The 17,187-nt window shown below is 39.6% G+C and overlaps 1 protein-coding gene across 1 annotated transcript; it reads left to right on the plus strand.

Annotated features, from left to right (window-relative positions):
* The first annotated feature begins 60 nt into the window (after positions 1 to 60).
* LOC119736263 lies at positions 61 to 13,103 on the plus strand. The gene is made up of 4 exons (XM_038210305.1): positions 61 to 499; positions 5,997 to 6,190; positions 9,211 to 9,294; positions 11,270 to 13,103. Exons 2-4 carry the CDS (start codon positions 6,016 to 6,018, stop codon positions 11,308 to 11,310), a joined length of 300 nt encoding a protein of 99 aa, XP_038066233.1. The 5' UTR covers positions 61 to 499; positions 5,997 to 6,015; the 3' UTR covers positions 11,311 to 13,103.
* The last annotated feature ends 4,084 nt before the right edge of the window (positions 13,104 to 17,187 follow it).

Here is a 17,187-nt window from a genome sequence, read left to right on the forward strand (position 1 = left end):
CGGCTACTCGAGCCTCGTTGTCTTCGACAAATCGGTACAAACTCTAATTTCCCCACATTAGACCTGCCTGAGTGGTTATTAACCTCGTACACTTATTAGTTCAGCGGCAGTACCGCCAGCGCCATTTAATTACTCGAAAGTCGTTTGCGCGCGCTAGTACAATGCGCGTTGGTTTACTGTGTAGGCCCATTGCGGGTCAAAAACCGCATTGATTGGACCATTGCATCGCAATATTCCGGCCGTAGCGTGGGCCCTCTGTCGCTGTTTGTGGGTTGATTTCTTCCTTAGCTTCGCCAATATATATTTCTAGATAATTCCAGGGAAGCCAAGTGCGTCGGTTAGGATTACGTGTTTATACCCTGTGGGAGTACGAGTAGGAAGAGAAAGGGATCACCGTTGGACCGAGCTGACACGGGTAGCGTATAAAAGGGTTGCGCGCCACCAGTTGACCAGACTCACCTTCGTAACGACGGCAAGAGATCAAGCACTTTGATAACAGGTAAGAATGTTATGAACAATTCTCCCATGAATTTACTTCAATGAGTGTTACGAATTGAAGACCTTTGATTATTTTTAATCCTCTTAACAAAAGGCAACAAAAAGGGTTCAGTGTCAATTTGGAATTCCTATATTCATGAATGCATAATTGCAAACAACGCCTCCAAAGTCTAATTTTGTGTTATCTCTTTCTTTGTGATGTTACTGTTTTTATACAAGCCATTTTAAGTCACTGTTCACGAATAACAGTAAGCTACCTAAGTAACCGTTTGGTCATTTAGATCCAAAGGGTAGTTTTTAATTGGTAAGTGTTTCCCCAGTGTTTTCTTTGTTTACGGTTTTTCGGATCGAGTCTGGATAATCTGGAATAAGCTTTGACCAAAGGACTAGATCAGTTGGAATGACAGTGACATTTAAATATGATTGTCACGGTTCATTTGAATACATTTTGACTTGAGTCACTTGACTTGCGATGTTACAAGTGACTTACAACACTTTGTAGGCAAGTTTTCATAAAAGTCCCAAGCCGTGTGGAAAGCTATTGATAACTGGCCGTAACAAAGCGTTGCTTTGTCATAGTTAATCTTCGTAAGTTAGCTCATGATTGACTTCTGAAAGTTCTGATTGACTCGTCAAAGACAGTCAGTGATTGCCTTGTGTTGACTTGCGATAACTTACAACAACAACTCTGCTTGTCTTGAATCTCATTAATCCTAAAAGGGCGGGGTTATTTTGACCATCTCTCAGCCGGGGGGGGGGGGGCCTAAGATCTCGGCCATCGAGTGACGAATTTTTTTGAATCTCGGTACATGCATAGAGCAACTCATCATAAACATACCCAAGAAATTTCATGACTATAGGTCAAAGGGCTTTGGAATTATGGCTAATTATTTATTCATATTCACGAATGGTAATTGTGCTCTGTGTACACTACGTATATGGAAAGCTGAGTTTCATGGCGCGTAGCGCCGGAAATTTTTTATGGTCCTATTTGTATGTTTTTGGTATCAAAATATGCGCAAGGCTCGAGGCTAAAAAGTCATTACAGCTCGGGTCGCAAAACGATTTTTTTCAAGGCTATCGCGGGAAAAATTTGAGGGGGGAAGGCGGATTCCCCCGGCCTTTTTAGGGTCAAACATGAAAATGAAGAAGCTGTTAGGTTATTTGCTGAAATGTCATTTAATAGTTGTACCTTTCCGGTTCCGAGAGCCAATTTATTCTGCTGCAACTTATTTGAATGATATACCTAGGATCGTTTGCTTTTGTGGATTGTTTTCGTTTTGAGCAACAACATTGTTGAAAATCATATGTAGAATGCAGAATTAATAACACGCATCCTGCATTCTCCTGGCTGCCCAAAATTAATTTTATCGGCTGTTATATAATTGAACATAACTTAGGAATACAATAAAAACAAAAAAAAGGGTTGAGAAAAAGCTGTTATACTGTTAATATTCTTAAAAGCTTCATAACATTTTCGCTGTTTTCGAATGGATATGTCGTGTGTTGGAAATTGTTCATTTTAACCATAAAAGGGCCGGGGGCGGAATCTGCCCCCTCCCCTCAACTTGTCCGCGATAGCCTTGATTTTTTTTTTGCGACCCGAGCTGTTACGGCTTTTTAGCCTCGAGCCTTGCGCAACTTTTGATACCAAAAACATAAAAATCAGACCAAAATTGTTCCGGCGCTAAGCGCCGTGAAAACTGAACTTTCCCACATACGTCGTGTACACAGAACACAACACAATTTACGTCACTCGATGGCCGAGATCTTAGGGGGGGGGGGGCGGAATCACGGCTGAGAGATGGTCAAAATAACCCGGGTTAAGAAGACAGAGAAAGCATGAACGCACCTTTGGTCTTGTGTAAGCGAATTCTGTTGCTAGCACTCCTGACTCAAATTTTGCCGTTTAATAATTTGGATTACACCCTGTCGTGGGTACAGTCCTCAAATCGGTACCCTGAGCATAATTGTATTTAACCGGTTGGTGTACCGGACTTCCAAGTCCCACTTGATTGGCAATCTTCACAGTAACTATGACAAATGTCAAATGTTCGAAAGTGTCCAATATGTGACGCGGCCACACGTTTTTGAAACCACCTTCCCAGGATTGATTTCTTCCACATGATATAATTTCAGACAAAACAATTTCCTCAGGTATTATGGTACCTGTCGTTTCTGTACCTTGAGCAAGTTCGCTTTCGCATTAAAGCGGCAAGGAAGGTCCGTTTTCGGGTTATTATACCACTTTAATTCTTATTGCCTTTAAAGCTACAGTCCATCATTTGCAGCTATCCATAAAGTAACTGACGTAATTATTGTTGATAAACATACTTTGGTTGAAAGATAGTAAGGGGACTAAACTCCCTGTGAAATTATTCTCTCTGGCATGCTGTCATTTTGAAGAAATAAACGAACGTTGAAAATTTCTGTTAGTTCGTTTTTTATATGCAAGCGTTGACACGACGCACACGCGCGCGCGGTTGCTATAATTCGTCGGATCAGTGCGCGACATCGCGTAACTGCAGTCGGCTCAGTGAGAACGCGTCTCGGACGCTGAATTCAGGCCCAATTCAAAACATGATTCAGCAACTTTTGATTTGAAATTGAGATCCTAGAATGCTGTTTTTCTCGGAATATACAGCTGAAGCTGAGCTGAAAGTTCATCAGGTTAGTTGTTCAGCACCCTTCTATAGATTTTGAGCACGTTTGTTGCTTCACGAACAAAATGCAAAAATTACAAATGATGGACTGTACCTTTAAGCATCACACACATTGCTCAGAGATTCCAGGTCAACAGATTTTATGATGCGGCAATGCAATCTAGATATTAAACCATTGGACACGAGGGAAAAGAACGTGATATGACAGGTAGTAAGCTCTTAAGCAGATTACCAGAGAATCCTTGCATCACTGCCATGAACAAGTGATTTGGATCATGGAAAGGAACTCCTTGACGAAGTACCATGGCATACTTGAAGTAATTGCTGAAGGCTGCACGGTATGAAATGAATTGTTCTATGTAATAATACCGGGCAGAGACCTACAGGGAATTTCGTTTTATTCGGCAGTGCCTCTCAATTATGATAATGCTCCACTATGCCATTTCAATATTGAAAAAAAAAACCTGTAGTACAGTTTTTTTAAAAATTCTTTGTCACATCTCATCTTATGTGGTAAGATATGCCAAAGAGTATTTGGAAAATCTTGTACAATTTAAGTATACGCCTTGTAAAAGTAAAGGCTAGAAAGTACCTGAGATAATAACAGTAATGAAAGACAACTTCGTAAAACAGAATTTGCAACAAAATCTCATAGATTGATATTAAAACTTCACATCAATTTCCATGGTTAACATAATATAAATGATAACAATGAATCACTTGTCAAGCTGGACAGGTATCGAGCCATATTTCCCATGAGTTTCCAGTCATAAATCGCCCAGGGACTGGTGAAGCCAGTCTACGTCTAATCATCACGCCAGCAAATTTGATGGATCATCGAAACATCCCCAATTTGTTGTCTTGTCAGGCGGTGGGCGGCGAAGCGATCGTTCCCGCCCGCGGCGCGTACCCATGGGACACGATTGTCACACCAATCAAAAGACGCAGTGCAAAATTGTCAAAAGATGAAGTGGCTTTTGTTATAAACGTAACAGCGATCCAGGTTTACGGACCCAATGGATAGGCCTACAGATGAAACTAAGACGAAATCGAGGATACAGACGATGAGTTATACCTGAAGCATTAACTAAATTGATTTCGATATTTTCCCGGTTTGAATAAATTCCCAATGGTTTTCATCCCACAGCTACCACTGACGTTCCTAGTTTATGTCTCGCTGTCACAAAGACAAATAATTTCAAAATAGAAATCGCTCTTTTCATGCGAATAGTCCCAGGAGGAATTTCGTTTATTGTGCCGTGTAATGCAAGTTATGAATTTAAATGTAAACTCAGAATGAAACAGTCCTAAATTTGATTCTTTTTTTTTTTTTTTTTTAATTGAATTACATTTCAAGGGTTCTTGGGTCATCTTCGTTAATCGAATAAAAATAGTGATATATGCTAAAGTGGGATGGGGTGAAAGCAGTTGGTGAGTACATGACTGACCTCTTGCCGAGATACGATATTTCTTTAGTACAACAGCTACATCGAAAGCGCCAATAAAAGGATGGATAAATTAAAATCAAACAATACAAAAGTAATCAACAAATATATTAACAAACAGATCGAATGAAGCTAAAAATATCACAAGGGAAAGTATTAGTAATCAAGACCAAGAGGCAAAATGACGGGCTGCAGGGCAAGATTAAGCTCAACGATTACTGAAAGAGAACACTGTGGGGATTGATGATCGATGACTTAAAGCTATAGTCCATCATTTGTAATTTGTGCATTTTGTTCGTTTGAAGCAACAAAAGTGCTCAAAATCTAAAGAAGGGTATTGAACAACTAACCTGATGAAGTTTCAGCTTAGCTTCAGCTGTATATTCCGAGAAAAACAGCATTCTAGGATCTCAATTTCAAATCAAAAGTTGCTGAATCATGTTTTGAATTGGGCCTGAATTCAGCGTCCGAGACGCGTTCACACTGAGCCGACTGCAGTTACGCGATGTCGCGCACTGATCCGACGAATTATAGCAACTGCGCGCGCGTGTGCGTCGTGCCAATGCTTGCGCGCGCTTCGCCGAATAACAAAACGAACTACTAACTTAAATTTTCCTACGGTGCGTCTTAAGAAGCACCGTTGGAAAGGCCTTCTTTCGTTGATTACTTCAAAAGGACAGCTTGCCAGAAAGAATAATTTCACAGGGCGTTTAGTCCCCTTATTATCTTTCAACCAAGTATGTTTTTCAAAAATAATTACGCCAGTTACTTTTCGGATAGCTGCAAATGATGGACTATAGCTTTAAAGCTACAATCCTGGCCAAAACTCGCTGGGCCATCACCCCCGGCCCCCGGCAATTGTTATCGCTCATTGTGCGGTCTGTGCTCAAGCGCGAGATAACAACATTGACCGGGGGAGCGGGGTGACCAGGGGACCAGGGGACCGGGGGACCGGGGGAGGGTATACTCATTGTCTGGACGTGTCCCAACCATTTTGGCCGGGATTGTCTGAATGTATGTACCCTGTATTAGATGTGGAGAGGGAGGGCGTGGACCAGGGGAGCGGGAGACTGGGGGATGCATATTGTGACGTTTCCCAACCATTTTGGCCGGGATTGTAGCTATACAGGGTGGTGGAATATGTCGATGTCGGATTGCTGTGAGCGGCAGAGTTTCACAAGCAGTAGATGCTTTTATACAATTTTTGCTTGCTATGAATTTTGCAGAATTTGGTTTCCAAAAAGTCAACCTTTATTTATGTTTATCACATTAATGCGCATACTATATATTTCTGCATACTATATGTTTGTCTTAATAACTACCATATTTAAAATATCGATATATTCCCCATAAATGAACGAGGACAATTTGTTTCTGGTTACATTTTCAGAAATCAAGCAATATTCAACATGGCGTCCAGGGCACTCCTCATACTCCTCGCCGTTGCCATGGTATTCTCGTTAGCAACCGCCTTCTACGAGCTCGACGACGATCTGGATTTTGAAGCTTTGGAGCAAGAGATGGAGAAACGGGACAACGATAGATACGAAGAACTCATGGAGATGGACAAAAGGTCGTTCCCAAGTAAGTTTACAAAGCTATAATATTAAAACAAACAAACAAACAAACAAACAAACTCTCTTATTTACAAAGAGTGAAACTAAGGAGCAGACAATTTAGAGTGAAAAACATTCTAGGTTTAGAATAAAAGACTCTGGAAGAAAGTTCAATCCCGTGGAATCTGGAGTGAAAACTCGATCTTTTCGATTGAACGAATTTCACTCTGAAACGTCTGGTCACTAAAGTTTCAGTCGTTGGTAGTAGAATCAGAATGTCTGGAGCCAAATTAGTGCAGTGCATAAAACAAGTACAAATAAGATATGTTATAGGCTGGTACTTTGGACATATTTGGTGAACGTTTCACGTATATCCGTTGTACCATTTTGAATAAAAGCACTGGAACTCACGCTGAAAAACACTCTGACCACGGTTCCATGGTTAAACATATTTATTGAAATTGCGTACTGCATTAATTTGGGTCCACCGATTCTGGAATTTGTATTCCTGTGGAGACATTTCTTTGTTCTCGTGTAGTAAAGTTTTCGTGTTTGAAATTAAAGTTTCAAAATGCTCTTATTTTAACCAGAATTAATTTCCTGGGCTGAAATTTGGACTAAATATCCCTTTTCTAAAACTCTTCCATTTGCGACGGATCAACCTACCTTGGAAATTCCTAGTTTATGAGTAAAATCCATATATCTATTTCGTGAAATTCTTGTGGAGACGTATTCATCTATAGAAATGTTCTTGCGGAGACGTATACAATCTTTTGTTTCCTATTGTGTGCATGTCTCCTTAAGGTAGTAAATTCCAGCACAGATCATTCTGACTCACTCTGTAAATCTTTACTCGAATACGTGGCGCAACCAAGGGTGTGTGTGTGTGTGGGGGGGGGGGGGGGCTTGGGGGGCTTGAGCTTCCCCAAAAGAGGTTGTCATTTTTTTTGTTTTTTTTTGCTTTTTTGTAACACGATTTGCGCTTGGTGATATGTATGTGGCATATATTCGAGTAGTATAATAGGGTTGGAAGTGGCGCCACCAACGTCAAAAAGAAAGTCCGCCCCCAACCCCCAACCCCCCCAAAAAGGGCAACATTTTTTGAAAAATTTAAACTTAAACGAATTAAATAAAAATTGTGAGCCCCCTCCAAAGCCAAATCCTTGGTGCGCCGCTGTTATCCCGGTGTCATATGAAATTCAGACTCATATGAAATCTGGTCTCTTTTACCTTATAAGGATTCTAACCCTCACACGTGACCTGTCACTGTCCTAATTATCATCACCTAGGCCTGCGCAGTGCAACCAAGGTTTCCGTATTTTGTAGAGTCCAAATTTCAGACCTCACTTGCACCAGCATGTGCATGTAATAAAATTCGGTGGGTCGCTAATTTGTGAGCTAATAAGTTCTGCCTGTTAAGGCCTTATACTGTCTCAGTCTTATTGCTACGGGCTCACTGAAGAAAAAAACTGAACAACAATCGGCAGATCTTGGCACTGCATTTATATCTTTTGGTAATGAAAAACAAAAAAACACATTAAAACTGAAAATTAATTTCATATAATTTTGAATCCAACTAATCCCAAACACTTTCATTAACAGAACTACGAAATTCATAGTTTATCCATCTCTTCTTTATGATTTTTTTATTATATTTTGTCAGATTGTCAAATACATTGAAATAAAACATCTCAATCTCTAATTCAAGGCAAACCCAAAACCGAAAATATTTAATTTCTCGGCTCCAACAAAAAAATTTATCATTCCAGAATCTAGTTTTCGTTTTAGCCGAAGGCTGTTCCCGTGTAATTGCTTTGTCCTCACTCAATCTCTGAACAGACGGCAATAATTTTTCACTGTGTTGATTTGATTCATTCCCCGAAATACACTTAATGGAGAGAGCTCTCATCAGCCCTAGTTTTCACAGTTGCCCATTAGGCCTTATTCTAACAGGAAATAGCTTCCCTGCAAAAATTGAGCCGGTTTCGAGCGGCATGATCCACCTTCAGTCCACCTAGCTATTACTCGTACGTTGTTACCGGTGACAGATCCGTTGTCGAGCCGGTAGCTTAATTCGTTCACGATGATTGATGACTTTGTAATGGGCCGAGGCGATTGACTTTACACCTGAAAGTGCCGCTCTAAAGCCGAGTTGATTCTTTTTAAATTAATTGAATGGTTTCCCCTGAAATATGTTTTAATGGAACGAATGTCATTTTATTACTCTACTTCTCTTCAAAGAACCCGCGCCGCGTATGGTGCTCTGTTAATGATTGATATTATGTAAATCAGTTGAAGTTTATTTTGAGCACGTGAATGGAAAACTAGAAGAAAGATGTTCTTTCATTTTGTTCAGCATTTGGATATCGAATCTTTGACATTCACCCTAAGCGATTGCTTTACATTTAAATAAAGGACAAAGCTCGGAAAGATTCTTATTTAAAAGCCGACCACATGGCCTCAATGAACAGCGCCATCACGCGTCCGTCCTCATTTTTTTGGGGGAAATATTTCCAAGAAAAACAAAACAAAAAACAAACAAATTCCCGTCTTTCTCGCAACCTGCTAGTCTAAAGTATATGTGTTGCTACACAAGCAGAGGTCGACAAAACGGTCAAGTAATATAAATATGGATTTTTGACGTGCGCGAACAAGAGAGGGCGCCTTTTTTACCCACTTGTTTACGAACGGGACTGCCTTGCATGCGTAAAGCGCGAAGTACGCACGACTATTAGTCTTTATTTATAACTTTATTCTAAATGTGCACAAGGCCATGGCGTCTTTGCGTGACGGTCTTCAGCAATGCGTGCGATTGGCTCACCAAGTGGTCTTCCCCGACTCTCCCTTACTTACCGTTGAGGGGGTACTTGTGCACGGAAACCCTTTGCCCTCTATGTACCCAACTCACTCACTGACTGACTGTGACTTGCGATTTAGACTTGCATAAACCTCAACTCTGGTGTACAAATTAGTACAGAGAAATAGGATTCAGTTTCTTTTTAGTTGTTAGAAACCTGAGCATTCTGCACTGTTTTGTTTCCATCTCAGGATGCCGCCATTGGCTGACGAACGTCCTGTGCCGATGTGACAACAAGTACGGGAAGTTCGAAGAGGAGAGATACTACTGCATGTGTAAGTATTATAACACCTCACCCGCAGATTCTTTGTCTTGATTGGCCGAGAGCGAGTCACATGATACTTTGTATTTTTGCTATCTCTCTGTGCACGGCCAAAAGTACTATACCCGTAGCAACCAAAGTACTATATCATTAGCAACCAAAGTACTATTTCCACGGCGCGGCATTTGTGTGCAAATGCATGCTGGTGTGCGCGTTGCGCGTTGCACGCAGCGCGTTTTGTTCCAAAGAGAGCGCGCCACAGAGTAGTTGGGTTCAAACATTTCGCGAAGGGGTAGTTTGGAAGAGAGAAATACATTTTCCACCGATTTTGTATTGAAATTGAAGTTTATTTCAACTGTGTTCAGATTTAAATAATTAAAAATATTATAACCAAGCAGAATCTGTGGGTGAAGTGTTATAAAACAAATATTGAATGCTTTATCTCGTGGTGAAGTAAAACTAGCCTCCCTCGGTGATCCATGGAGCATTCTATTTGCCCTCGGCTTCGCCTTGGGAAAATAGAATGTCCATGGATCACCTCGGGAGGCTAGTTTTACTACACCACTCGAAGCATTTAATATTTGTATATTGTACGACGCAAAGCTCGTTCGTTATCAACAGCCACTAACTCATGTCGCTGCAATTTGATGTAGACCAGTATATAACTTCCAATAGACACCATTGATGCACAACACAACTTCTGAAATAGCGAAAATGCTCACAATTACTCTTGTGTTCAAAACATAGAAGATTGATTTCCCTCTTTTACTTTCCGTTCAATTTTGTTGGGGTTGTTAACTGATGACGATTGGGTGAATATTCCCTAAATTGGATGATCACCCATAAAGCAGTCATAAATTCTATCGCCGATTTCAAACATAACGCTTCCTCCACTCCAATGCAAAATGGAGGGTTTTGCCTTCAAATTTCACCCAATTTTCTCAGAAATGCAAAATCAAAGACTGCTGCTGAGCTACGACCCTTAATTGCAATACAAATTGAAGTGCAGAGGCCACATAACCCTTTATTAAGATAAATACATTATTCACTGGTCTGCAACCTAACGAGACAAAATGTCATGCCTAAATGTCATCAGCGTGCCTTGAGGTTTGCGCTGGCAAGGATTGGATGTAAACCTCGGACCTCGTGCATAAAGGTCAATAAGACATTATCATGTGGCGGCCATCTTGATTTTCCCCCATTCAAATCAACGTAACCATAGCAAGGCTGTATGGTTCCTTTTTGCACAAAAACCATTATCATTTAGACAATGTTATTGGATACAGGGAACATGACTGAAGATGGTGGTAGCATGACAAAGGTCTATACCGTGCCCCGTGATTTGCTCTCGCGTCTTTTCAGTTCACCTTGTTCGGGCTTTCAATGCCAATGGTCCTTATAGTTTTTTAATTTAAAGCTATAGTCCATCATTTGTAATTTGTGCATTTTGTTCGTTTGAAGCAACAAAAGAGTTCAAACTCTAATGAAGGATACTTAACAACTAACCTGATGAAGTTTCAGCTAAGCTTCAGCTGTACATTCCGAGAAAAACCAGCATTCTAAGATCTCAATTTCAAATCAAAAGTTACTGAATCATGTTTTGAATTGCAGCTATACGCGACGTCGCGCACTGATCCGACGAATTATAACAACCGCGCGCGCGTGTGCGTCGTTCCAATACTTGCGCGCGCTGCGCTGAATAACAAAACGAACTACTAATTTAAATTTTCCTACGGTGCTTCTTAAGAATCACCGTTGGAAATGCCTTCTTTCGTTGATTACTTCAAAATGACAGCTTCCCAGAAAGAATAATTTCACAGGGAGTTTAGTTCCCTTACTATCTTTCAACTAAGTATGTTTTTTCAACAATAATTACGCCAGTTACTTTTCGGATAGCTGCAAATGATGGACTATAGCTTAAAGTCGTAACTTTGTCATTTTCGAATCAAACTGAGTGAGTTATTATCTTTTTTTCTTTTCCTTTGCAGCTCGTCAAAGAGGTTACAAGGGCAGCGTTCCTTTCAGATAGTGTCAACGTCTGTTTCCTCGCAACGCAGTCGAAACACCTTCTGATGGTTGCAGTCAAGTTGTGTGTAATTTTAACTTTTAACATTATTGGTATTCGTGTTTTAAGTCTGTTTTATTGTTCAACAAGCAGCAATTTGCTGCCAGTAACATAATTCCGTGTGTAACCTGTCACCACAAAAGTAGCTTAAAGTCCGAAATTGTAATTTCAAAAACAGCGGGGCAAAGCCAAAATTGAAAGTGGTGTCGATTTGTGGTTTACAGATGAAAATCAATTCAGTGTAGTACAAAAGCGGGATTTTTTAAATGCCATTTTCTCCAAAAATACTTTTAAAACTTCAAATTAGTTGGCAGTTTATATTACACTACTGAACTCAGTACCCCTTAATGTTGTTTTTATTATTAGAAAGCTCTTGTTTTGCAGCATCGAGAAATATACATATCTTCAAAAGTCCAGCTTTGTGGTCACTTTGTGGCAGCAGTCACACATTTGTAACGTTTGATGTAATTAATTCTGCAAGATATTGAATTGAAACTGAATTGAAAGCCATTTTAAAGTATGTGCCCCGTGAACCAATGTGTATGTTTATTATTTGCTCTGATATACGAACAATCTAATCGGCCGAATGAGGGCGCATTAATAATATTATGGAGATATAACTCTAAGAATGTTGACACGCGTGGAAAGTCTACTCTAATTTTGAAGAAGCTGATTGGAAAATAAAACTATAAGGCTAACTAAAAGATCAAAATAGAATCGTCAGTTCTTACATCGCAATTAGCCTATTTGAGATATGGCCGACAGCAGATGGCGCTATTTGGTTTTGGTAAGTACAAAAAGACTGTCTATGAAAAGACTTTACCCAAATCAACAGCGCCCTCCTATTATGTCGGCCATACCTGCTGAACAACGACAGTTTGTCAAGTCAGTGCTGGGCCCTATTTGACATTTTGCAACAGCGCCCTCAACACCGTCGACTTCGTTGGTGGTTCAAGAATAATTATTTTTTGATGCTTTGTTGTCGAAAACGAGTAGAAATTCTCTAAACTTCAGCTTCATATTATTGGATATTATTGTTTACATGAATAAAATATTATACCAATAATGAGTCAGAGTCTTCTAATCCGGTGACCTTGAAGAAATCTCCCGAAGGTGGAGACGAGGCTATAGGTCTCGATAAACCCTTCGCACTTTCTACTGCATTCTTAGTGTTTGTAGTTGTCGAAAGTAGTCAATCACAAGTCCATCATAAGTTCAATCACAAGTAATTCATGAGCCATTCACGAAAATGCAAGTCAAGTCACAAAACACACTGGATGCATGATGACCAGTAACAAATAAAGGAATGCCTTTGTCAAAGCTCATTTGAATAGCTTGTGAGTTGAATTTGGATTGAAGGACTTGTGATGGACGTGCGGGACTTGTAATGGACTGGACTACATTCTTGTCGAAAGAAGAAATACCGACGTACAGCAGAGTAGTACAACTTGAGTAACAATCCGTATTAATAATTATGAAAGTTTGAAATATTTTTTTTCTTTTATTATATTCCGTCACACTCTGTTGTTATTTATGTCGTTTCGATATGGTACATTTTTTTGACAGTTTGAAAGCCTCTAACAGCTGGAAAATGCAGTCATTTTGTGATTCATTACCTATGCTACAAAACCACATTGGAATGCACTACATGTATTTGTTTGCGACTGGGTCTCATTCGTCTCTGTTGGGTTACTATTTACGTGTAGCTTTTTATATCACCGATCACTAATTTTGAAATAATAAACTGTGGAATGAAATTTGTTTTTCAGTCCTTGCTACATTATTTTATATTTCCGTTCAGTGTTCAGATCAAGAGTGCCGTGTACTGCAAGAGTTATTGGGTATGTAAACACCGGCAATCGTGGGCGTAGGACAAAAGGCCGGGTTTAAGGCACAAAACAATACGTCCACAATTGTCTGATAGTCCACGATTAAAATTTGTATACAAAACCATTGAAAGCAGTTGCTGAAAAGTTATAGCATTAACACAATAAATGAGGATAGGGGACAAAAGGGGGTCAAAGATTGCCAAAAAATGGGTGTGTGTTTTGTCATTACAAGTCATTACACGTTTCCTTTAATTCTAGAAATAGTTTTCGAAAATTGGAATGTGCTTCGGAGCGATATTGGGCGATAAATCTTAGACTGTTGAGATTAACCTTGGGAATTTGGACCAATATTGTTTTTTTTTAAGAAGAACATCAAGATTTTCTGTAACATCTTCCTGCTGGTACCAGGGGGCCATCTTACTGTCTTCTAGCTCCTTGTACCTTTCTTACTGACGGATTGACTGACTGACAAAGCAGGATTGTATCGTTACGCCAATAAATAATGGAGTGAATCCGGCCGAATGTGTATTCAAGATACATGGATATGGTAGCTCATACCTTGGCAGACCACAAACACTGCCCTCCTATATGGCTGTTTAGGAGATATGTTAATCAGGGAAAACAGGTCATAATACAAAAAAGGAAATATGTATTTGTGATAGTAACTTAAAAAATCATGGCATAGTCACTTATCGTTCGTTCTTATAGGTGAAGTACCCATGGGCGTGGGGGGGGGGGGGGTCAAAAAAGTAGAAAAAAAGGAAGAAAAGGTAGGTGTGGGGTAATATTGCTGTTGGTTAAAGGGGTGGGGGTGGATGGGTGGGGGAGGACATTTCGCGGCCCCCTCGAAAAATGAAAAATCGAGAATACGCTGGGAAAAATGCACGGATAAATTGAGGGGAAAATTTGCTTTGCCCCCCCCCCGAAAAAATCCCGGCGACGCCCATGGTAGCACCTTTCCATTAAACATTCGAATATCTCCAAACTCTTTAAACGTTGATTATTTTCAATCATCAACATTACCTATTTATTGACCTAACACTATTTCTTTTTTACCTGAAACCAGACATTAAATTGTCTTTTTGAATGTAATTTACCAAATTGAAGCAAATTTTAACGAGCTGTGCTAACTATGATTTTTTTCTTTCAATTTTACTTAAGTGCTTGTGCAACTTGTTTAAAATTCCATTGATTATCGAGCACATGTTATCTGTCACTTGAAATTATGATAAACACCGAAAACGTAACACATAATAAATGTCCCTTCAATTGGGTAAATGTCTCTAAACTACGCTGTCTCCTTGAAAACACAGTACATTTCAACCTTCAATCTTGAAATTATGATAAACTCTGAAAATATCAAATATAATAAATGTCCCTTAAAATGGGTAAAATGTCTTCAAACTACGCCCTCTACTTGAATACATAATTCACTTTAACTTTCAATCTTGTGATCAACACTGAAAATATAGATTATAAATGTCCCTTCAATTGGGTAAAATGTCTCTAAACTACGCTGTCTCCTTGAAAACATAGCACATTTCAACCTTCAATCTTGAAATTATGATAAACTCTGAAAATGTCAAATATAATAAATGTCCCTTAAAATGGGTAAAATGTCTTCAAACTACGCCCTCTACTTGAATATATAATTCACTTCAACTTTCAATCGTGTGATCAACACTGAAAATATAGATTATAAATGTCCCTTAAAATGGGTAAAATGCCAAACTAAGCCCTTTTTTAAAATACACAACACAGTTTCACTTGTCAAATCTGAAAATATTTAGCAATGTAACGAATGTTCATAGGCGTAGCCAGCCGAAGGGGGGTGGGGGTGGGTAAGGGTTATTTCCCCCAATATGTTGTAAAGATGCCCTTTTCCATTTAAATGCCCTTTTTTGCAACAACGCTTACCCCCGCCCCATATTTGTAAATGGTGTCATTATTTTTTTCTGAACAAGTACCCTTTAACAAACAAAAAATGTTGTTCCAATTTTTGTGTCATCGGTCGTGCCATGGATAGATGGTATCAGCCCCCCCCCCCCCGCCCTCCCCCCCCTCTATTTAATTTTACGGAGGCAAAGTGTCCGGAGAAAAAAAGGTGTCTATAATTCAGCACGGATGTGCAGTGCAAGTGCCTTTTTTCAGGAAATTTTCCCCCAATAAAATGACCTTGCCATGCCCTTGGTGTTTCAGATATTCACAATGCAATCGGTGAAACATGCACTTTTACGACATTGCAAACTGACCTGATCTGTGTTGTCGCTATATATGAATCGTCTGTACATCCACTTTTTAAATTTTTTTTGGCCAATATTTATATTTACTTTTGAGTACGCATTTTAGAATATCTGTCAACTGCAAAAAAAACCGATTAAATAAATTATGTTTCTTTACGCAGTCGTTACAAACTACTTGAATTAGTAAAAAAAACCCTCTCAATCCGGCTTCACTGAATGCAACAATCTCACGTAGTTAATTATAATATACTTTTTCCTTCTTGTTATTTCATTGCAAACGATTTTTTATATACTGAAATATCAATCACGATAAATTTCCCTTAAAATGGGTAAAATTCCTACTTTTTCTACTTAAAGTGTTTTCAGAATAATTCTGCAAATTGCCATTTATAACGAAACAAACGACATAATAACTAATAGAATCACAAACTGTGTTTCATCATGTTATAAGCGATAATACAAAGCGAAAATTGAAAATTTACATTTTCTTCAGTTTTAGTGGGCAATACCTGTTTCAATATTATCAGTGTTTGACAAATTACATCGTGAAAAGAAAGACAACAGAAAGAGCGTAACACGCCCCCTTTGTCAGACCAATGTTACTGATTTTACGTATTATTTCTTGTGAAAAAAACCCCCCAAATGTGCTTTTACGTCACACAAAATGTGAAAGGAAACATTCCATTTATATGACCGTGCATTGGTCAATAATGGACCGATCCAGTAAGCACCGCCCCATGGTGTTCTGACCAATCACAGCCGTCATCTATGTCCGACGTGCGTGCACTAAAGTCCGACATGCGTGCACGCGCGTATGATGCGCGCGGCAGGAAAATGCAGCGTGGCAGTGGAGAGGAGCGCGTGTTAATTTGCCCACTTGCGCACTTGGCGGAGCTTACTGGATCGGTTCATTCCATTATTATTACGATGGAGCGTATGATCATATGACGGACAGTTTGTATATCCAATGGTTCATCCAGGTCTTTTGAAACGATATCTCGAGTGTTTACGGGTACTGGGTACCACCTCCAACCTGAGCACAATACCACTTTCCCATTTTTGAAAATACTCCAATATTTCTATAAGGTGGTTAGACAGATTTCCGTCATATAATATCGCTCAATATGATATCGCTAAGGCCCAAAAAAAGTCTCCGGTTTCTGGTTTGGAGCTTGCCCAAAAAGTTGTGCGGCGAAGCGGCTTTTTTTTTTTTTACCTGATTTTTTTGTTTTAAATGTCGGCTGATGACTGCAAATGGTGTCTGACTAAACTTAGTGCAAATATATGGGAGTCCAGAGAGGCCACATAAAGCTTATTCTCGACCATAACCCAATCTAAAAACACGTTAAAATTGTGCAGCAGCAGGATTCCAGTCAAACCAGTGAGTTTGGCGGTTTTGAGACATCATCTTTCATTGAAAAAAAAAACTTTTCATTTTGCCGACGCACATGGCTACGGCGACGCCCGCGCATACCAGAACCCGGAGACTTTTTGTTTTGGCCTAACATAAAAATCAACCAATTAGTCTTCCCGATCCCTTGTGCAAAGTATTTTTCACTTCGAATTCTCAGTTCATTTCCTCTTCTTGAGTGACCGGTCTGTCTCCATCACTCAGTTGTTTGTACCGGTACCGGTATTCATAAATAGCGCCACCACGGCAAAGATAATGACATGTAAGGCGTTTCGATTTGCCACTTAAGTTAAGTTCAGTGTTTTTAACACGCACACATGTGGGGGCTCACATGCGGTCACTGTAGATCGTCTTGATG

Source organism: Patiria miniata, unplaced genomic scaffold, assembly GCF_015706575.1.
Source record: "Patiria miniata isolate m_02_andy unplaced genomic scaffold, ASM1570657v1 HiC_scaffold_29, whole genome shotgun sequence".
NCBI lineage: Eukaryota > Metazoa > Echinodermata > Asteroidea > Valvatida > Asterinidae > Patiria > Patiria miniata.